Genomic DNA, 23295 nt, shown 5'->3' on the forward strand with positions numbered 1-23295 from the left:
ATCCAGACACACTAAAGTCACTCAGCTGTGTGTCGTGACCTGCTGATTTATTACCTACAGAAAACCATTTGAGATTAGTAGCTGTAATTAGTACAGCATAAAACGTGACAGGATGATGTGAGACATTAGCTTTAGCACCCTTCTTTAGGAGGTTTAACAACTTATATATATTTTCTTCATTAAAAAAAGCTGAATAGTATAGTAAATATATAGTTATGTTTAATGTTGTTGAATGTTGGAGAAATTTCCTGTTATCACTTACATTATAGCAGCTGTAAACAGCCGTTCTCTCACCAGCTTCTGTTTTTTCTTTTTTGAATTGAATTAGACCAGTGATTCTCTAAGTGTGGGGTGCAACCCTCTAGTGGGCAATAAAGACATGACAGGTGGGGCGCAATGAACGGCAGGATTTATTTCCTCTATTAAAAATAAAGCTTATACACTTAAAGCAACCACAAACAAACAACTAGGTAATTAATGCAAATATATTAAAACATCAGCTAGGGTGCCCAACACAACTACACTTTTATTTTCTTTATTTTGAATTTGATGCTATTTGGTGTTTTTGATTTAGAACTTGATATGTATCAATAAATTAGGCATTTTTAAACTTGAAGTATTTCTTCACCATTTTCTGGGGTGATGGAGGACAGGTGGGGCTTCAGAATGCACCTCCCTCTTAATTCAGTTGAAGAACAACTGAATTAAAACAAAAAAATGCATTTTATCGTGTTATTATAAGAAACCATGGTGAAAAACGTTAAAGGAACAGCTCTGTCTCTAAGCACTGAAACTGGAGACTCCTTCCAAGTTATAGATTTTTAATTTTTTCACCTCAACCTTGATTACATGCATTAATTTGTTAAATAACAGCACTTTTGTATTTATTGATGTGTTTATCTGCCTTCACTCTGCTCTGTAGGCGGCAGACGGTTACTAGCACCCCCTGCTGGATAGAGCTGCACCTAAACGGACCCCTGCAGTGGCTTGACAAAGTTCTCACCCAGATGGGCTCTCCCTCCATCCGCTGCTCCAGCGAGTCCTAGGAAGATCCTCTTAATAACACCACAGGAAGTAGCCAAAAAACCAAAAACCCACCAACATATACATATTCCTGTAGGAAACGAGATCCTAAAAGCCAAATCGGAAACTAGAGCCTTTCCAACACTCACCACTTTCAGTAGCACTTTCGCACATGTTGATCTCAAAAAAAGGAAGCGTGTAATAAACAGTGCAATTTTTGCTCCTGCTTCGTCCATATCGTTTATCACCGATGTTCTGTTTAGCACCTTGGATTTCGGTGAACCAAATCCATTGGGTTGATCATGTGTACTGTAGATTTCCCCTATTTGTTGTCTTTTTGTGTACAGTAAAATGGATTTTTTAAAATACATGCAAGTTGTCTATATTTCGGTTGATTTTCGTTTGAACAAAATAACAGAAGAAAGCTCATAATGTAGTATTTTAGAAATGTTGATGTGAGGTTATGACTCATCCTGGGCGTCTTTCTGTCACCTACATGCTTGCCATTTTATTTCATTCTTACTGGTTTTTTTGGAGTCTCATGCCAGGAATGTGCACATTCAAACAAAAACCTTCAGATTATTCTTCAGATGAAAAAGTCCAATTATGATCATTAATTGTTAGGAATGCACTCACATTTTCCAACCTAATGTCTGTTCACCACATCTGAAGTGTAGGTGTGGTTACTACAGACATGAATTTTCAACACGTCTCCCTGTAGTGAAAAAAAAACACACACGCACACACAGAAAGCCTGTTTACTCAAAACTCACCTTTGATGTAGGTGGCAGCTGTTGCGGTGTCAGAAAAACGGTTAATGCCACAGGTCATAAAACAGTTTCATAAATTCTTTAGTCAAAGGCGTTTTAGAGTATTTTTCTAGTATTGTTTTAGTCTGTGCAGCGGTATTGTGTGTGTGTTTTCAAACGTGTGTATGGAACCCTGGGAAAACCCTGTTACGTTCAACAAAAACACAGAGTAAAATTATATTTACATATCACATCATTTGACACCTCTACTTTAAAAAACTATGTATTTTACCAAAAATGATATGGAAATTATACTTTTTAATCAAATCTTTTTTTTTTTTTTTATTCACAGTAAAACTCACACCTTGAAGTTCAAATCATTACAGTAAATGCTGTAGCAAAAAAAAAAAAAAAATAGCACATACGTTGAATTAATTTACTTTATTATTGAAATATCAGCTGTGAAAACGTGAAGCTCCATGAAGCAAACTTTACGAAATGTTTGAACGTGAATCATGATTGCTTTAGGAAGAAAAAAAAATAGAACTGGTAGAAAATGCTAACGTTTTTTTATAAAGGGGTTTCCCAGGGTGGTACTCATGGAATTCCATAAATGTCATTAGACGTCCATTATAAGTGATTTTCTTTTTCTCGGCACAGAGGAAAGTGTGGAAATCCTTTGTGGTAACAACAAGAAAAAAAACTACACCCCTCCAGCTGATAAAGATTAGGTTTAGAAAGTAAGTAGCACGACCCTCACCATAAGCAGTCACACCGGCACATATTTTGCGGCATTAAGAAAACACAGTGACGGTGGGCAGAGCGAGGGAAGGGTGTCGCTGTAGATTACTGACAGATGAAAGGTTGTTATTACTCCTGTGGTAGAGCTCCACATCAGTGTTTTTAATCTGTCTGCATGGAGCCATGCCAAGTCTTGCACCGTGTGCATGTGTGTTCTTGTAAGATGGTGCTTATTGGTAGCTGTTTAATCTGCATGCCAGCTGTCTTTACTGTGTGCTTGAATGCGTCTCGCCCGGCTCGCACTGAGTTCAGATATCGGAGTTGACACTCAGCTTTCCTTCCTGTATGTGGTGGAAGGTGTGAGGAACTGAAATCTGTGCTCCAGCTCTGCCTTTGTGTCAGTCTGGACTGTATTTGCAGCAGGAACTCTGGGTGTATATAAATTACAACCTCAGATATCAATAGACAGCTTGTCGTAGTGGCTCACATTGCTTCTTCTTCAGCATTGATGGAATTGGATTTCATTTTGTTTGTCGGTTGTAAAAAAAAAAAACATGTTATCATTCAGAAATGAGCTATAGTTTCTTGTTGTTTTGTATATTCAGGTTAAATACGGTTGATTCATCTCAAACTCACCTCAGTGTATAAATAATGTACTTTTAATGACTTAATATACAATAAACGTTGCCTTTCAAGGTGCTGCATATTACAATATAAATTATTATTATTATTATTATTATAAAAGGCTCATAAGCGTCATTAATTATAATAATATGAAATACCTATAACAATATAATGATTATTAATAATAATGGATATTATTATTATTATTTTTTTTAATAATCAGTATAAACATTACAGTACCGTATACAATATACTGTAGCGCTGAGCTACGGCAACACTAACAGGACAAAATTTCAGTTAGACTGCACCTTTTAGAGGAAGTATGAATTTCCACAGCAAAACATAGACCAGATTTTATGCATTATAATAAAAATAAATAAATAAATAAAACACAAAATAATTTAGTTTGGAAATTCGGGACAGTCGTACAGTCGTGGTTAAATAATACTATACAAAACACGCATTAATTATATGCTAAATGTTTCTATAAGCTATTTTGATTAAATAAAATGAATGAAAATGTATCTATGGGTATATGTATGTATAAATTCTGGTACATGTATTTATATTCTAAACTTTTATTTCAACCCAAACTGTTCAGTATGTGCGGTTTTGTGACTTTCCTGCCACAAAGGCAAACAGTTCAGCTTATGGACAAGCATGCACGCGTCTTATTTCCTCACACTCCTCATGAAGCAGTGCGCATTCAGAGTGTGCCTTCGCATGATTTTTTCTACTTTCGTTACTTATCAGTTCATGGTTTCTGAATAGTTTGTAGATAATGCCGTTGCATGCTTGTTTTCAGAGTTTGGGGAGAGTTTGCAAAAAAAAAAAAAAAAAAGAATAAAAAAAAAGAGCCTTGGACAACCATGACTTTTTTATACTCCAGACAGAATTCGGGGATTCAAAAGCGAAACGTTGTGTATAGCAGATTGTGTTGAGTTTTTTTTTTTTTTTAGAGAATGCCATCAAATCTTTGAAGAGACTTTTGGAAATTGAAAAGAAAGCTAGGACTGTGCGTGAATGATACAAATTCTTTATGTATGCTTTTTAACTTTCAAAGCATTTTCGATCATTATGAGAACAATGCTAATGGGCTGAGGGAGTGTGTCACCTGAGGGAGTGATTAGAAACCTGAAGAATGAAAGGTTGTCATTATTCCTGTAGTTCTACTCTTTAATCTGCTCGCATGGAGCCATGCCAGGTGTCATCGTTTCTGTGCGAGATGGTTAGTAATCGATATTCCAAAACGATTCAGTTGTTGGAGTTTAATTGCAGAAAGCTGCATTGCAGGATTTTATGAGAGTTTATGTTTAAGATAGTTGTATTATGGAAACGTCACTATTTTTGAAACTCCACTTTCCCAGCAACAGATTAAAAGAGTTCTATAGCAGATATTTTACTCCATTTTGGCATTTTTGCTATAATTAAAAATAGGGTGTATTATTAAAATAAACTATGATTATTTGTGATTGTTTATAGCAGTTTTATCCTGATATTGGCATTTATGGATTACGGATGAGACATCCTATTGCCAACCAACGGTAAAAAAAGGTTTTCATACTTGAGAAAAGACAATTTTACACATTTTATTTGAAGTTTATCAGCAAATTGTTGAGTTGACTTTGATTAGTATGCATTATTGTGCTTGTTATTTTGTCGATCGTTTTATTAGGCTTATTCTGTGACATTGCGCTTAGCTGTGCTTATGCTTTAAATGTCTTTCTTTTTTTATGAAAATATATATATACTTTTTTTCTCCTCATTTAAAGTGTCAGTTATACTTCATTGTTATCAATGTACTTTTAATAAAAAAAAGATATATCTCAAATGGTGTCATTGTTATTTGGATTCAACATTGATCACTACTTTCACTGGATCTGAGAAAGTTTTTTTTTTAATCTCAAGAAAGGCAGACAGCACTTCTTATTTCTTTAAGATCATGACGCGGATAACCAAAAAAGTGTATCAACATCTAAGGTAAAGGTGGTTTTTGTCATATGTGCTTTACAGGACAGTCATAATTCTTCTTTGTATTTTCCAGCAATGTTAGAAAGCTGGGGTCAGAGTGCAGGGTCAGCCATGATACAGCACCCCTGGAGAGATGAGGGTCAAGGGCCTTTCTCAAGGGCCACAAGTGTGGCAGCTTGGCAATACTGGGGTTTAAACCCCTGACATTCCACTGAGCTATGACTTCCATCATATTTATCTTATTTAGACTTATTTATTAGTTGAGATCAGAGCTCTAAAGAAGGCCACTCAAGAAGTTCCTCTCCAAACCATGTAAACCATATTTTCATTCAGCTCACTTTGCGCACAGGGGTGGTGTCATGCTGGAACAGGTTTGGGTTTCCAAGTTCTTGTGAATGCATAGTTTTATTACACCGCATTCAAAGACGTCCTATACAATTGTGTGCCTCCAGCTTTGTGGTAGCTGTTTGGAGAAGAACCACATTTGGCAGGAAAGTCAAGTGTCCAAATACTTGTGTCTATATAGTGTACATTTATTAATAAAAAATTCATTTTAATTCTTTATTGTTTTTTTCCTTTTAAAATACAAAAAATGTTGGCATTTAGGAAATAAAAAAAAGTAACTATATAGAAGCTACAGATTCTTTCATGTTTAATTTTGGGTTATGTTGCTGAGGGTCAGATACACAGCAAATATACACAGCTTTTAATGAGGAACACCTGAACATCTGCACATTTATCACACTTCTGAAATTGCCCAAGAAACCAATCCTTTGGCATAATTGTAACATTCGTAAGATTGAATAGAATAGACTTTATTTGTCACATATGCATTACAGCACAGTGAAATTCTTTCTTCACATGTCCAGACTGTCAGAGCGCATAGACAGCCATTATATGGCGCCCCTGGAGCACAGAGAGTTAAGGGCCTGGCTTAAGGGCCCAAAAGTGGCAGCTTGGCAATACAAGGGCTTAAATCCCGACCTTCTAAACAGTAACCCACTGCCTTAGCCATTGAGCCTCCACTCCCCAAAAGCATGCTTACGCAGGTCAAGAGTACAAATGGGTACAGGTTCACAGAAACTGGACAAAGAACGGAACCCTGTGAGATCTTCGGCTACTGTAGGCCATCAAGTTTTAGCATGCTATCCATTCTGTGATACGTTTCTGCTCACATCATTATTTAAGTCAGCTTGAGCCTTGACTCTGACTGTTCTTCTCTGAAACGGCATTCATAAATCTGAAGTCAATTTTAAACTAACCTACGAAAAAGACATAAGCCTAGTTTGGGACTCCTGAGAAATCCAATGCTAAGAATATCAGCTTTTTGTAACCCATGATTTATAGGCTTCCCCGCGACTCTGAACTCGGATATCTATGGTGGAATTCCAGGCAGTTTTGATGTGTTTTGGTGTCTGGTTCTCCTGCTGTGTGTCTGTATGGCTTGGTTAGGTGTAATAAAACCCCACAGCTACAGGCCCAGAGCAGACTGTGTACACACTGTGCTTTATTCGAAAATGACAGGAGTCTTTGTTCAGGAGACCCTTGGGGCAGGGTGAGACGAACCTGCTAGTCTATGGTTCTCACACACTCCAGTGATCTAATAATGGGACGCAGGTCGAGTGCTCACTCTCACCTTAGCGCTACAGACATGCACTTAGATGACTCATGTCATGCTTTTAATCGCCCACTTATGTGACTAGATTTCAACTTGTTCATTCAAATTGTCCCCACATGAGAAATACTTTCGAATACGCAAATCTGTCCGCACTGAAGTGTTACACAAAGCGTGTAGCATTTTTGATTTAACAGATAGCATTTACGCCCTAGGGCTATGAAAGACAAGAATCGTGAGAACGTTTTTCCAAAAGGGTGCAGGCAGCATTTCTGATTTCTTTTGAGGTCAAAGGTCAAGCTTGTACAGTGTTTAAAACTGTAGCACAGTAATTGCAGGGAAGAAAAAAAAGCACGAAAATGCCACCAAATATTTTGTCTACGGCATAGCGATTAGTCAAAATTATCTAATTGTACTATGATAACCATAATGTTTATTCAAAGCACTACATGCTTAGTGATTGACTTGACACACGGCAGATATAACAAGCTGGGACTAGAACAAATACATTTAGAATTGAATTTTCCCAAGTTTTATTAATATTATGATCCCCTAAAATGTCTTAATTAGTAAATAGTAGATATCTGGAATGGGATTTTTGCTCAGAATTTTATTGCAGATATCATATACAGTCTGTGAAAAGTTTTGTAAAAGTATTTTACTGTTTTCAAAAGACACATGTTCCTTTTGTTTAAAGGCAACAGGTAAGGTGATTGAAGATTTACAGTGACCAAAGAAATATATAAATGTACAGATGTTATTACATTTATTTTTATCTGTATTTACTTTTAACTGTAAAATCCTCTCTTAGCAGGAATAACAGCTTTACACACCCTTGGCATTTAGACAATTATTTTGCCATGCTTTTTTTAAACTTGCCGAAGTTGTTCTTCACTGGTTAGATATTTCTTTCTGATTTTGTGGTCCAGTTCATCCAGTTCAATAGGATGTTAGTGCAGTGACTGCGCAGACCAATTCATGACATTTAACACTCCAGCCGGCTGTATGCTCTCTAAATAACACTTGGACGTATGCTTGGACGTATGCTTCAGCTCAGTCAGTTGTTGTTTGGTGAAGTCAGTTCCAATTAGACGCAGTCCAGACGGAATTGCACGGAGTGGATGTATGGAATTGTAGCCATGTTGGTTTAGTTTTCCTTTAACCCGGAATAAATCTCCAAGCTTCCACCTCTATGTTTGACTGTGGAGGTGAGGCAGTCTGATAACATCTTCTCTCCTGATCTTATATAACTTAAAGCCGGAAATGTTAAATTTGAACTTTCTTCAAGTCATTTACTTGTGTTTTCCTTTTGTCATTTACTATTTTGTTGCTTAGCAACAAAAAAAACATGCATGTTTACTAAAAGCCATAAAAGACCAGGTGTTTCCAATTTATTTTTACAGGCACTGTATCTTTTTGGTTATCAAAATAAAACAATGGATAATATATTCCGCATTATATACTGACAGGATAAAATAGTCTGATATGGTGATATGATTTCTAATGCACAAAAAATTTAATTAGCTAAATTAATTCAAATGAAAAAATATTTTTGAAAAAAAAAATTATTTAATAAATAAACAAATCAATGTGTATACTATTTCAATTTCTTAAGTTTTAAACAAATAATATTAAACTCTATTTTACTGGTGTTTCCATATAAAAAAAAAATTTATGACAAAAATATGGTGACCCATGTGACAGGGATGCACAGTATGTAATGGAAAATTAGGTAATGGGGAAAGATGATTTAGTCAGTAGACAGAGGTCAAAACTCTCAGCTATTACTCTTAACATTGGAAATTTGGTCAAATCCCAAACTCCAGCAATCCTACAGACAGGAATTTAGCTTCTATAGGTTTTTATTGAAGTCTCACACTCACATGAGCAAGCAAATCTCTTTCCTAAATAATTTACTATCCCCTTATTTAAACGATCCAAAGTGTGCTATGAATCTTCTGTTCCAGACCTGTACAGAGAGGTGCAAAGTCTCAGAATTCTTTTCTTTTCAAGCAGCTCTTGGTGCCCTCTGTTGGCCAAAGCAGGTCCTAATGGTATTCTGTTAAATCAGTTACAGAGTGTCTGAGATTTCTGCTTCCAAAAAGCAAAACCCAGCAGACAGACACGTCGAGAAAGACATATCTGATGCTGGAATAGTTGGGGACTGTTAAGTCATTTAGTGGAAAATATTGGTTTAATGCTCTTTCATGGCAATTGTTCACCAACACCTGGTTTTCCTCAAGCTGGGCTGCAGTGTGGGCTATCATTAATACCTTATGTTGCCTAAATGTATTGTACTACTCTGGTTAGACATTTATGAGCCAGTTAAAGGAATGTTCATGACATCTACTCCACTGATTTACTCTGATCTTGATTACTCCACAAGTTCAGAGTCATTTTTTTTTTACAGACATACCAATTTAATATAATCCAATACAAGTATTTTGGAGATATTACAAATGAATAATAAACCTATAGTTAATTATGACATATATGTTTGTCTCCAGAATTGTCCTCACCTGCCTCTATTGATAATTTTACTTAGGATGTGTTCCATTCAGGCCTATCCATCTTTTAAAAATTGGCCATACACACTCCGTTAACTGACTGTCCAACTGTCCTGAGCTGATGATCAGGATGAACAGATGACTCGAACTGCAAACCATCCCAACCTGCTGACAGTAACATAAAGGTCAAGCATACACAGCAATGACAGCCCCTGCCTTTGTTGGTAAACAAATTAATCTTCCCAAAGGTCACCATTTGTCCTGCTGTGCCTCCTTCTCCTTCGCTATCTCTGTTCAGGAGAAAAATCTGTCAGCAACCTAGATCTCGCCAGTGGACTGCAGTTTTGCAGAGCTATCAGCATTCTGCAGCACTAACACACACCTGATGGCGGCGTCGCGCACTGCTGCGCCACAGCTGTCTTGGGACAGAAGACGCTACCGGCTCGTGCATGCCAATCGGAATGGTGCTCGATTCTCCAACTGGCGCTCGCTGGACACCTGCCCACCGGTGAATGCTGCTGGCCAACACTCCCTGCCTTAGGCCTTAGGCCTTCTGTTCACAATAGCGATAGAAGCTTCTGTCTTTTCTCCTGTGTAAAAAAAAAAGTAAAAATATCTTCATCCACCTGCTCAGTTCCACTGTGGAATTTACAGCCGCAGTCTCCAGGAAACCTGAAGCAAAGGAATTATGCTGCACTCTACAATATGTTCAACATATATTGTAACATATAGGATAAAATAGAAATGTTTTAGAGCACATGGTTTCACCAATGTCTTCTGCCTAATGTTGCAATGTTCCCAGGGTATACTCTGCATTCACCATGACCCTGACCAGAATAAAGCACTTACTGAAGGATGAATGAATAAACGCAATATTTATTTTTCTGCCAGTCTTTTTCCTCTGTGTTTTATAACCATTAAAAAAATGTCATCAACAGCTCTGCTTTCAGTTTCACCAGTTTTCTGTACCTGTGTAAACTACGGCTTCTGATCCTTCACAGCATTCTTGTCCTCTGAACAAAAAATCTCGAGAATTCCATTTCGACTTCAGCAGCTGCCAGAGCTCTGATTAATGGCTGCCCATCTCCCTGCCTACTGAAAAGCAGCCATTTTGAACGACGGCAAAATCCAGCCAGTGACCCACAGCTAATAACCTTCCACTTGAGCAGGCTATTGAGCGAATAGCACCACTGTTTATTGTGCTGTTTGATAGTGGTATGGACTGTAAGTGAATAGGCCAGAGGGTTAATAATCTTTAGAAGGCTTTACCAATCCTGTGTGCGCTTGGGGAAAACTGTGACCCAGATTGTCTACTGGGAGGCTTGGGGTTGATTGTAACCAATGAAGAGTAAAGTATCTGGGAGATATATGACCTTTAGACTGGTTTCAGATTTAAAGGTTAGGCTTGACACGGAGTCAGTGATACCAGGTTAGCATGTGCACTAATGTAAGACAAAATACTAATGAATTTTAATATTCTTTTTTTGCCTTTTATGTTTTTTACATTTTAATTGTTTACCCAATGGAATTTTGTATCAAAATACTTTAGTGTTTTGTATTTTTGTATTTTTAAGATACTGTAAAATACTTTGTAAGAAGTCTACATGATGACTTCATAAAAATGCTTATTTTATATTATGTTTATCTATGTAAAAGAAGGTGGTGAAGGTAAGAAAAGTGCAGGCTGCCAGCTTTCAAATAGGTGTCTAACAATAGATAAATAAATATTTGATTGCAGAATATTGTACCCTAATTAAAGTAGCTGTTTTGTAGGATCATAATTATGCATCCCACAGCATGAATAACTGCCTGACACATAATACATTATTATATTTATTATTAACAATCAAATGATTCATTAGTTAGAATCTAGTTGCTATGAATGCAGTTGTTTTCTTATGAATTACTTGTTTATTATTGTGTCAGTGTTGCTGATGCAAAGTAGCCCTTCGTTACCAAACACCAAGTAACTAAATTAGGATACAATTATGAGTCATTCACAAACTGTAAAACATTAAACTGTTGATTTCTTTAAAAACGAACCTTCATCTGGGAGATCACAGGGAAATATATGTGAATATTTGATCTTTAACTGGTTGCATATGTCAGATTTATCGAATGACTCGGCCACGGAAAAGCTGTTGCTAAACATTGTTTACTTAATGATCTGAGTCAGTGTAATGGTGAAGGAACAGATCAAACAGGCCAATTGATGGACGGTTTGTGAAGAAATTTCATGCTCCTTTTTTTATTTTGTTTTTTTGTTTTTAAATAAGAAAAAAATACAGTAGTTTATTTTGATACATGGCGAGGCTGCTGTATTTTGTATTTTATTTTGATACACTTAAAGTTAAGGTATTTGGTATGTATCATTGCCCAACCCTGTATACAGTATCTCACAAAAGTGAGTACACCCCTCACATTTCACCAACCATTTTTTTATGTTCTCAAGGGACAATATTATAGAAATTGGATATACTGTCGAGTAGTCACTATGCAGTTTGTATAGCAGTACATATTTACTGTTCTCTACAATTAACTCAACATACAGCCATTATTGTCTAAATAACTGGCAACAAAAGTGAGTACACCCTAAGTGAACATGTCAAACCTGTGTTCAAAGTGTCAATCTTTTGTGTGAGCACCATTAATATTTAGCACTACCTTAAGTCACCTGGGTATGTAATTCACCAGAGCTGCACAGGTTGTTGCTGGGATCCTCTTTTACTCCTCCATAATGACATCATGAAGCTGCTGGATGTTAAAAACTTGGTGCCTCTCCACCTTCTTTTTAAGGATGCCCCACAGGTGGTAAATAAGGTTCAGGTCTGGAGACATACTTGGCCACTCCATCACCTTCAGCTTCCTCAGCAAGGCGGTTGTCATCTTGGCGGCATGTTTGGGGTCGTTTTCATGTTGAAAAACTGCCATTCAGCTCAGCTTTTAAAGAAAAGGCATCATGTACTGCTTCAGAATTTCACAGAACATGTTGGAATCCATGTTTCCCTCAATGAACCGCAGCTCCCCAGTACCAGCAGCACTCATTCAGCCCCAGACCATGATGCTGCCACCACCATGTTTGACTGTAGGACACCATATGAGCCAAACATGTTTATCTTATTAGATCACAGGACATGGTTCTAGTAATTCATGCTTTTCAACAGGTTGTCTTCAGTAAACTTTAGAAAGCCAACTTCAGAAGGGGCTTCCTTCTGGGATGTGTGTGTGTGTGTGTGTGTGTGTGTGTACATATATATATATATATATATATATATATATATATATATATATATATATATATATATATATATATATATATATACATACATACAAGTTATTTCAAAGCCTATTCAAACTGGTATTAGAAGTACAGAAACTGTTTGTTTCTTTTTGTTTAGCAGTAGTGCATCATGCTGGTTGTGTAACAGCAAAGCCTAAGGAGCAGTGGTACAGACACTGGCAGTTAATGGAGCTCACAGGTTCTGCTGCAGGTTTTACTGTCATACTGTGTAATATGACCAAGTTTGCGATATGACATACTGTCATATTGACATATTGATGTAATCTGCAGTTGATTATCAGCTCAGGACAGCAGTTTTAACAAGTAAAGTAATATTATGATAGACTTATTGGACAGCGTCTAGCTGAATGTTTCTGTAAAGGCAACCAGTTTTTTACAGATTCATTAATCAAAAGGTTATAGGAGCTTTTTTAGGTAGTTACCTCAGCTAGCAAAGTGCAAACTGTTTTAATAAATGTTTTGAACACTTTTTTTTTTGTAGAAATTCTGTCAGCTTAGTTGAAGTAAGCCACAGTGTGCCTATCGTTTGAGTTGTATATTTATAGATATTCCTTTTAGAAATGGTTTTAAATAACTAGCAACTAGCATTATTAGCTAGCTAGAATCTACAGTGTAAATTATGGAAATCAGTTTAAGTAATTCCGGACTATTTATGCCAAGTTAGCTCAGCAGTCTCGCCAGAATAATGTAAATTATGGATATTCATATATGTGATTTTAGAATCCTGGCATGTAAGCTTGTGTTAGCCTGCTGTTTCACAAAATCTTAACTTTAAGATTAAAAAAATTCTACAAATTAAAAAGATTGACCCTATTGAATTAAAATATAAGATAGCAAATTCTGCATTGGTTAAACAATTAAAATGTAAAAAAATAAAAAATTCTAACTAACTTGGTTATATTAACTTAAAGTATATATGCATATAAGTTGAAATAATTTTAGAAGTCATCAAGTTTGTTCATGTTAGCTTTTTTATGGTTCTCTTAGCAGTTATAAAGTATATAATTATTTATAAATAGCTTACAAAATTACTTAACAAAATGAATTCTGTCATGAAGGCTAGCTAGCAAGCTATCCTTTACTGTCAAGGATATAAATCAGGGGTCACCAACGTGGTGCCCGCAGGCACCAGGTAGCCCGCAAGGACCACATAGTAGCCCACGGGCCTTTTCTATAAATAGTTGTTTCCTACTTTGTTAAATCATTGTTGATAATTATTATGCGAAATCATTAACATGATCACTGTCTTCACATAGATGAATATCACTAATTATTAATAATAACATATAATAAAAGGTAAATTGAGCAAATATGTTATTTCAGATCAAACTGAAAACTGTGTGTATCAAATTGGTAGCCCTTCACATTAATCGGTACCCAAGAAGTAGCTCTCAGTTTCAAAAAGTTGGTGACCCCTGATATAAATGGTTAAATTCAGTCAGACAAACTTAGGATTCATAGATATTTATGGTTAGAGAATAACGGTAAAGAATTTATAAACATGAAAGTAAAAGTATTATATATTATGTTAGAACAATATTGCCTTTTTTTTTTTTTTTTTTTGAGAATTCCTGTCAGGTAAGTTCATTTTAGCTACCCTAAAAATCTTGAGCGTATTAGCACCTTAAACAACTTTCATTTTAATTAAATTCTTCCACATATTAATGTAAAAAGATAATAAAATTACATGTAAATCTGCAGAAAGTTATTCACATAAACGAAAATCCTCCTCAACAAATAAAGGAGGATTATATTAGTGTTTTTTGTTTTAGTGTGTGTTTGTAATTGCTCTTAAATAACGATTGAAAAAGATTTGTTTCCACGTGGCCTTGAAGTGCCAATTTCAACAATTACATCAGGGAAGAGTTTCAATGCTATGAATAGTAAGAAGCTCTTGAATGTACTGTAAGAGTTTGTCTTGGCAGGCAGATGTCTGAAGCAGAGCAGAAACACACGGAGAAGAGTAGAACTGGCACTGCCAGCATGTTTAGACGAGCACCAGCAGCAGGCGCAGTGGCACTACTGGCGTCAGCGTCTGCAGAACAGTACTGTAGCACGGCAGAGGTGGTCACAGCCCACCGGCTTCCACCGCTTCACACTCTCTCCGTCTCTGTCGCTCTCTGTCTGTCTGTTTTGCACCAAAAAGTTTTTACACTTTAATAACATTTTAATCACTTTGTGTTCTGATTTCTGGCTGAAAGTGTGCACAAAAAAGGTTGTTCCTTTGGAAAAATTCTTTTAAAGAAGTCCTAAAGATGGTTTTCCATCTGGCACAAAAGAGGCTCAGACAAAAACAGACAAAACTCATTTATACAGCTGAGCAAATTTGTAGATGAGACACCAAACTAACACATCACTAACAAACAGTATTGATGCTTTGTATAAGTTGCATTTTTGTAAGTTCTCATTTTAATCAATGATTTATCCTGTTTAAGGCCATGGTGGGTTTGGAGGCAATTCTGGGAACACCTGTCCATCAAGGCACCATGCACAGACACACACACATTTGCACATTCATTTACACCTTGGGGCAAGTTATCATAGCCAATCCACCTACATTCAAATTTCTGGAGGTTGGAAAAACCAGAGAACCTGAAGACAACCACACAGAGAGTCCATGTGAAATTCCACACCCAATAAACTCATGAAATTAATAAAGAAGATATTTATTTATTTATTTCTCTGGAGAACCTTGAGAAAGTCCACATGGACAGAAAAAGGAAAACTCCACACAAACAGTTTAGGATTTCAGGGGACCCACTGAACTGTAAGCTTTTGTTCCTTTGGTCAAATATTAGGAACTAAAAAAAGGGATAATTCACATAGACCATTTTGAGAAGACGATCAAATAAAATTGTCACAGCATTAGCATAGTGTCATGTAATGACAAGAAACATGGAACATGAAGCATGACAACAATCGTAGATAGATGAATACAAAAGAAAGGAAAAAATGCTGTGAACCTTGTAAGATGTGAAACAGGTGACCAAAGAGTCACATGACCGTTTATTGAGGTGCAGGAAATGCAGTCCCTGTCCATAATACTAAGACATCGGTCCCTAAGATTTGTGCCAATAAATTATTCACAGAATAATATTTTATTTACGAGTCATAAAGCCAACATGGTGCATTTTTTTCTTTTAATATTTTACATTTTAGCATGCAGGGAGAAAAACATTCTGAAGCTCCCGTTCTTCCATACTATAGATTTAATCTGGAAATGCAAAAAATATTTTTTTGCTTGGGTTTTTTGTTTGTAGAAAAATATTTGTTGTATAGAATTTATTTGAAATTTTATCAGCATTTTTAAAGCATCCACTAGCAAGCTATTTATTTATTTATTTGTTTGTTTGTTTGTTTGTTTATATATTTCATGGTATATTTCAATGTATATTCAAGATTCAATTTTCATGATTCAAGATCTTCATTTGTGACAAACAGTTACAGAATACAACTTGCATTGAACATTTTTTGCATTGAAAAACCTGATCGGTTGCTCAGAAAAAGTGATTATAAAAATAAATTATGAGAAAATAAAATATAATGAGAAAATATAGAATATTAAAACAGTAAATGGCTTTAATTCAGATTCACCCTTTACGTCAATTCTCTTTTTCCAACACTGATGTTCCAGTGCAGTCTGTAGATGTGAGTATGTGTCTCCCAGAGATGTTCATTTATGGTTAATTAAATCCAGAAAAATCCCCCTAGTAGTCACACCATCTTGGGGACTAATTGAATTGAAAAGAGGAAATTATCTGAAACGCTTGTAGCTGATTTGATTGATATAATTTTAGGTGTTGAACCGAGGGTGAACAAAAGCCAGGACACAGATTTGCGTTTCGATTTGCTTGTGTGCGTGTGTGTGATGTCTTTATAAGTGTATCCACCCATCTGTCAATGATCCATGTTTTCATACATCTCTGGCAGCTGGGAACCAACTAGAAACACTTCAGGTCTTCCAGGAGGGCCATTACCCAACACCCATTATTAGAGCTCTCTCTCTCTCTCTCTCTCTCTCTCTCTCTCTCTCTCTCTCTCATTCATTCTATGACTCTCTTCATTACACACACATATCACAGCCTGGAGACGGCCTGCTCGTCTTATTCAAATTGGTCTCGGCAGGAAAATGCGTTCATGATGACGGTGATAATAGCATAGGAGAAAAGAGCGGGCCTTCAGCTTCAAACACCATTTAATTTGGAGATTAAGCAAATAAAAAGCCATTATGGCCAGCCTCAGTGCCATAGTGGGCCGCTGTTACAAGCCAGCATCTACTCTCATTTAACGGAAATGAGCTATAAAAGATCAGTGTTGGCTACATTGAGGTTTTAAAGTGTGTATAATTTTTTTGGGGGTAAAGCCGTCTTTTCCGGTCTTTATGACCATCGCACATGATGAATGCAGTGTTTTCTACCCGATGAGAGATTGTGATCTTTCCAGAAGGTATACGTAATGGACGGAATGAGGCAACAAAAAAAATTCCATTGCAGTTTTAATTAAATGTGCAGTCAACGTGATTAGCTACGGCGTCTGATATTATTTAGATCTAATTACCAGCAGATGGTTGCTTTATCTGCACTTAGGGCAACTGAGGCAAAGAGATGCAGCGCACACAGGAATCATTAGGAAGTTGACTCACAGGTTTTTTTTTCCCACTCTCCTATTACAAGCTGTAAAAGTCATCACCCAAATGTTAATTAGTGCTAATTTAATTATTTAATTACATGTGCGCTCTTCGTGCCATGGCTTCTCCCCTTGCTTCCTCTCTCAGAGCCCAGATAGGAATCTGAATGTGTGTGTCTGTGTGTGTGTATATGCATTTATTAGTCATGCACTGATGTTTTTATACGACTGTCTCTGTTCACAAATGCAGCTGACAGAGATTGGAAAGCCGGCTCACCTGCAGAGAGGGGTCCACATGCCTATGTGTGTGTCTGTATATTTTACACGCAGCATCTAAAGTACTCCAGGTCACCTGGGGAGAGAGAGATAGAGAAGCTCCCCGGGATCCTGATGAAGTCATGTCGTATTAATGCTATCTCTGATCACTTCATTTCAAACCATGAGCTTTTAAAGGCTTAGGCTGATCCTGTAGGAATTTCAATAACACTGATTGGTGTCATTCTCTAGTCAAGTAATACGCTTTCCAACAGACTGGACCGTTCCACAGATGTGTGTGCACGTGTGTAGGAGACAGCTCTCCTATAACTGTTGGTGGAATACAACCTAAATGGGACATTAGTTAACCTCAGAACACCACACACAAACACATGCACACATTTTTTCACATCAGAGATGAGAAGTAATGAAGTACAAATACTTCGTTACTGTACTTAAGTATATTTGTCTGGTATATATATATATATATATATATATATATATATATATATATATATATATATATACACACTGTAATTCAGTGAGAATCACTTGGTAAATATGCCCTGAGTAACAGACTCATGACTGATGGTGAATTGAGACCCCTTTAATTGTGTAATGTGTCTTCTCTAGGACAAGGAGATGAAACCCCTATACTTTGTGACTGTTGATTTCCTGATCAAAATTCCATCAAATGATACTATGCACTGGGCATAACCAGGACTGGTCAGTGGAGTCTCCATAGTGGAATGTTGTGCATCAGTTATTTAGTTAACAAAAGCAGTACATACTGTATAGCTTTATAGGTTTGATCCCTGGAGAAAATCTAGCCACCAATGAATGCATGCCTTTAGAAGAAGAGAATGCAATTTCTGTATGACAACAGTATTTCTATAAGATATTCATACATACAGTCTTTGTAATTTGGTGAGCAGTGAGAAGAGTCTGACCTCATCATGGAACTCTTTCATGATTCGGGTTTTGAATACGCAAGGAAAAATTGCCTAGGCTTCACCTCATTTAAGTAAGAAATGGTGTAAACATCCACTTTGTACCACCCACAACCTTTAACTGTGTAGAATCCTGTGGAGACCATGGGTTTCTCTTGGAGACCTAAATGCTGTGCATCTCATTTTTAAACTGTACATTCGGTTTCATGGAAGATTATAGTCTGGTCAGAACATATCTGGTTTATTAATTACCTGTCATGAATTGGTCCTTATGATCAAACAATTATGGGATGTTAATGATAACATGGGAAACTTCACTTCACGTGTTTAGAAAAGTGGTCACTCATTGGTTACGATGATGGACTTCTCCTTGGAAGGTTGTGAGTTTTAATCCCACCACAATCAAGCTGGCACTTTTGGGCCTTTAAACTAGGCCCTTAAACCCCAAGAGCTCAGTTACATAAATTAGATCATTCTCAGTTGCTTTGGGTAAGGGCGGTAATGCAATATAATGTAATGTAATGCAATGCAATGCAATGCAATGTTTAGACACATTTTCGGTTCCATTACTGTCCTGCAGGAGGCGCTGCTGTAGTACTGCAATTCAATTCAGCTCATGCAGCAAATTCTCTTACTTTTATTTATTTATTTCAGAATTGAGAAAGTTTATTTATTCCACTTCAGATCAAAATGAACAAAAAAAATATAAATGAGCAAATATATGTCATATTGCGATGTAAAATACATATTTATAGTCTAAAACCAGCATTTTGTTTTATTGTTTGTCTTTGCTTGTTCTTGCCCCCACACACACACACACACACACACACACACACACACACACACACACACACGTCATGTATCATGTCTTATTCAGCACACTCTGCATTATTTTTAGGGATTTCATTATGGCTGCAGGTTCATCAACAACAACAACAACAACAACAAAAGTGCAGACATAGGATATTTTTTTTGCTCCTCCTCACTATTTTTATTTAGCCTCCTCTTGGATGGTTTTACTGCATGACAGAAGGGTTTGTAGGGCGACATAAATACAGATGTGCTGTAAATGGCTGTGTTCCCAAAGATTTTTTTTGTTTAACACTAAAGATGTGGGGAGATCGCGAGCACTGTCTGAGCTTTCAATGCTTGTGTATGATGCGAAAGTGTGATAGAAGTGGAAACATCAAGTGAATTTGTGAAGCTAAATGCGCACGAAGAACAATAAAAAAATCACTGACGAATAATTCCAGATCTTTACAAAAGCATGATATTAAAAACCTCTCACAGGTTATTTCCTGCTTTCGGATGATTTGAATGGGCTGAAGCCATAATTACAGTGTAATTAGTGAAGACCATGCTTTGATCTGTAGGCCAGTGGTGTGTTGGGCCTCCAAGGAAAGCCCTTTTACAGTTGACAATAGATAATAATGTGCTAGGTCTATACTTTGGCCAAGAGCAGGAGCCATAATTCTGCTCCTATTTAATCCTCTCTGCATTTTGACAAGCACAGCCAGTCCTTGGTTTGCCCGCAATTACAGGCTCTTCACCCGGCAGCCTATTTGTGCTAGCAGTTAGCAATGCATTGATTTAATATGTTTGTAATCAGTACATACAGCCTCGGGCCAGAAAATGTAAATTTTTCTAACGCTTACAAAGTAGCCTTTGATTTTCTGTCATGTGATAATTGCTGCGATCCGCCACTAGATGGGAAGCTTTTTGTAAACTAATTACGGGGTGATCATCATCATGTTCCATGAGCGTATTGTTTTTCCACCTTTTTAATTTCGCTGTCCAAAACGGCAGCGGCCACCCATCCTGAAGTACCGGACTCCCGGCTAAACCTTAAAGCTATTAGCTTTCCCTAATTCAAGGGGTGACACAGTTAGTATCCACCCAAAGGTGTTGTGGTATCGGCGCTGTTAATTACTGGAGTAAACGGTTGAGCCGCTGCCAGGGACCCATTGCGGCGGTCTTTTAAATTGTGTTTCCACCATCTGGGGAGCCGAGAAGAGAAGAGCAGAGAACAGGGGGAAGAGAGGCTTGATCGCTTGCCTACAGCCTCAGGGTCTGAGGCCATATGGAGACAGCACTTTGCCTGCGCTTTATTGCACACCTTGCTGTTTTAATCAATGGCAAGCCTGCTCACATGATGGCAGGAGCAGGGGTTATTGCTCAGTGTCATTGGGACTATTTGTTTGCTTTGTTTCTTTTTAGACTACGTGGCCTGCTTTGGACTTTTCCTCACTTCGCTTTGATCGTATGCCGTATCGTTCACCACCGCTGTCCATCAAGTGTTTGTGATAGTAAAAGTCTTGTGAAAACCTTAAAATGAACTCCATAGGCCAAAATGTACACAGATCGCATTATTATACCTTCAAAACTAAATAGCCAGCGTATCGAAAGTCAGTCGCTTGTTTAACAGGTTAGGCAAAAAAAATCAACTGGCCACTGCTGGCAACTCGACATCGTTACAATGAACTCATTTCCTCTCCATCTGGCTCAGTCGGCCCATCATGGTGGCTTTGGCCTAATGTTACGGCTTCTGTTTAATGGCATATACTGAATATGTGTGTGGGTGTCTGTGTGTGTGGGCAGGCTTGTGTGTGGTTTGTGCAATGTTACAGCTTCGGTTAATGGTGTCGACCACAGCTGTAGCCCCAGCCCTTGTCCCCATGCTCCTAAAGGGCTCTCCCCGGTCTGGCCAAGAGGCCCCTGCTATTCAGCAGCCTGTGTGCATATTAGTTAATTGTTGTCTGAAACTAAAATCTCTGCAGGAGGGCAAACTCAGAAAATTCATCAAGCAGCACACAGGAAATATATTCTCCTGGATTCGAATTTTTTTTTTGCAATGTCGAAAGGAGGTTGTGTGTGCGTGTCTGTGTGTGTGTGTGTGTGTCTGTGTGTGTGTGTGTGTGTGTGTGTGTGTCTGGGTGTGTGTGTGTGTGTGTGTGTGTGTGTGTGTGTGTGTGTGTGTGTGTGTGTTATGTTGTTTTTAGAGGGGTGGTTGTGGGAAGTGTACTTCATGTTTGTCTGACTGTTTGAATGCGGTTTTGTTACACTGCCCAAAGCAATGAGAGATTGAGTGAGTGTGTGTGTGTGTGTGTGTGTGTCTTGTCCTCAGGGCATTTAACATCTCTGACATGAGAAGATCTCTGGGGACTTTGTAGGCTGCTGGACTTCACATAATCGAAAAGAGTAACACACAGCTGATAATCACACTCCTTAGAAATCAAGTCTATCTGTAGATGTGGGAAAAAGAAAAATGATGTATGATCATTAAAAAAAGACATCTATGTCTTTACTAGTACACAGGAAGGTTCCTGAAGGTTGTACTAATATCGTACATAACTAAAAACATTAAAGTCCATTGAATGGACATTCGGTGCCACCTAGATGATGACGGGATTTCTTTTGAGTCTGGTTGCTCCCAAGGTCTTACTGGCTCACTCATTAGGGATAAACTTATAGGCACTAAACTTATATATCAATATACATAAACTTATACAATAAACTTTTGTAAAATTTTAAAACCTTTTTATATCTGTAAAGCTGCTTTGAGATGCTCAATGTTAAAATCGAAGAATTGAATTGAAAGTGCATATTATATGACTATAACATGATGGTTTAATTATTAATTTAATTATTGCAACTATAATGAAAATGTAATTTAACTCACCATAATGTGGAATCAGAGTTTTATTTGACTAAAACAAGTGAGGGAAATTGGTAGAAATGGTCATTTAAAAGATTGAATTTATAAAATTAAAATAAAATTAAAATTTAAAAGTTTGTATTCCTTCTGTGCAGTCTACAGCCCTGTGATTTAGGGACCCCTGATTTTACTTATAAAAGCACTTTGAATGCTGTAAAATTTGACCATTGAGTGTAAGCCCTGGGTCATGATTGTCAAATTGAGGTCCACCATATTCTGCAATGTGATGAGAAATATTTGTAAGAAAACATCAGAAGCAGCAAACTCTTGTGCTGAATTATAATTTTAGAATATCAGCGAGAGATAAGTTAAGGAGCTAATAATAAAAAAAATTAATAAAAAATATACTGTAAACAAATCTGACCCTTTTTCGTTCCACAATTATACATATCTTGCACACAATGGCCGTTTTGCTCTCTGCTATTGCGCATATGTGCAATTTTCACATTATGTAACAACCAAAAACACTGCTTTCAGATTTATCGGTACTTCCAATGGTATCTGAGTATTTAAATGACCGCACACACTGCCAACTACAATACAGGAATATGAACTGAAACGTGGTTCTCAAATTTGCATTCAAGCCCCAGGACTCTTCCTTTTTTAATCTTCAGTATCTACAACAATTATCACTTCAAATATAGCAGTGTGTGTAGTAAAGCTCTGTCTCTCTTAAAAGCCTCTCGGTTGCTATAAAAAATTGAAAAGCTCCAATGTCGTGAATTCCCTACAGCACCTGAACTCCAGGAGTTCACACAGAAGGCTTTCACTTACTGAAAGTTTCATCAAGTGCTGAATTCACGAGAAGGGCTCTCTAAGCCTGCTGGGAGGTTTAGTGATTATTTACTGTTGATAACACTGGTATAATGGAGAGACTGAATTATCGGAGGTCCCCGGTTGCTTTTCACAAACAGAACAATACTTCTGAATGTTGACTGCTAAATAACACGATGGAGAAATTTACCCGAATGCCCTATGTCAATTATGTTAGTCATGAAATACATGACATTTTTAAAAAGAAAGAGCTCTTAAATGACTGATAAGTATTAAGAATGATGTATTTTTTAAGGGCGAGCTTTTAATATTAACGGTTGATGTAAGTGCAGGTTAACTGTAAGGGCTCATGTCGAGGAGGGGACTCGCCATAGAAAGATGTTTAACGCTCAGCTTGAGTTATTGAATTTGTGAATTAATGCATCGTGCTGGGAATCGTGGGCC

The 23295-nt window shown here is 37.1% G+C and overlaps 1 protein-coding gene across 1 annotated transcript in view; it reads left to right on the plus strand.

Moving 5' to 3' along the window:
* smad3a (SMAD family member 3a) overlaps positions 1 to 4968 on the plus strand; it is a 36456-nt gene extending 31488 nt beyond the window's left edge. The window contains exon 9 of the mRNA XM_046840121.1: positions 923 to 4968. Coding sequence (XP_046696077.1) covers positions 923 to 1046 — 124 coding nt within the window. The 3' untranslated portion in view covers positions 1047 to 4968. The remainder of the gene's footprint in view (positions 1 to 922) is intronic.
* The last annotated feature ends 18327 nt before the right edge of the window (positions 4969 to 23295 follow it).

Source organism: Silurus meridionalis, chromosome 26 (genome assembly GCF_014805685.1).
Source record: "Silurus meridionalis isolate SWU-2019-XX chromosome 26, ASM1480568v1, whole genome shotgun sequence".
NCBI lineage: Eukaryota > Metazoa > Chordata > Actinopteri > Siluriformes > Siluridae > Silurus > Silurus meridionalis.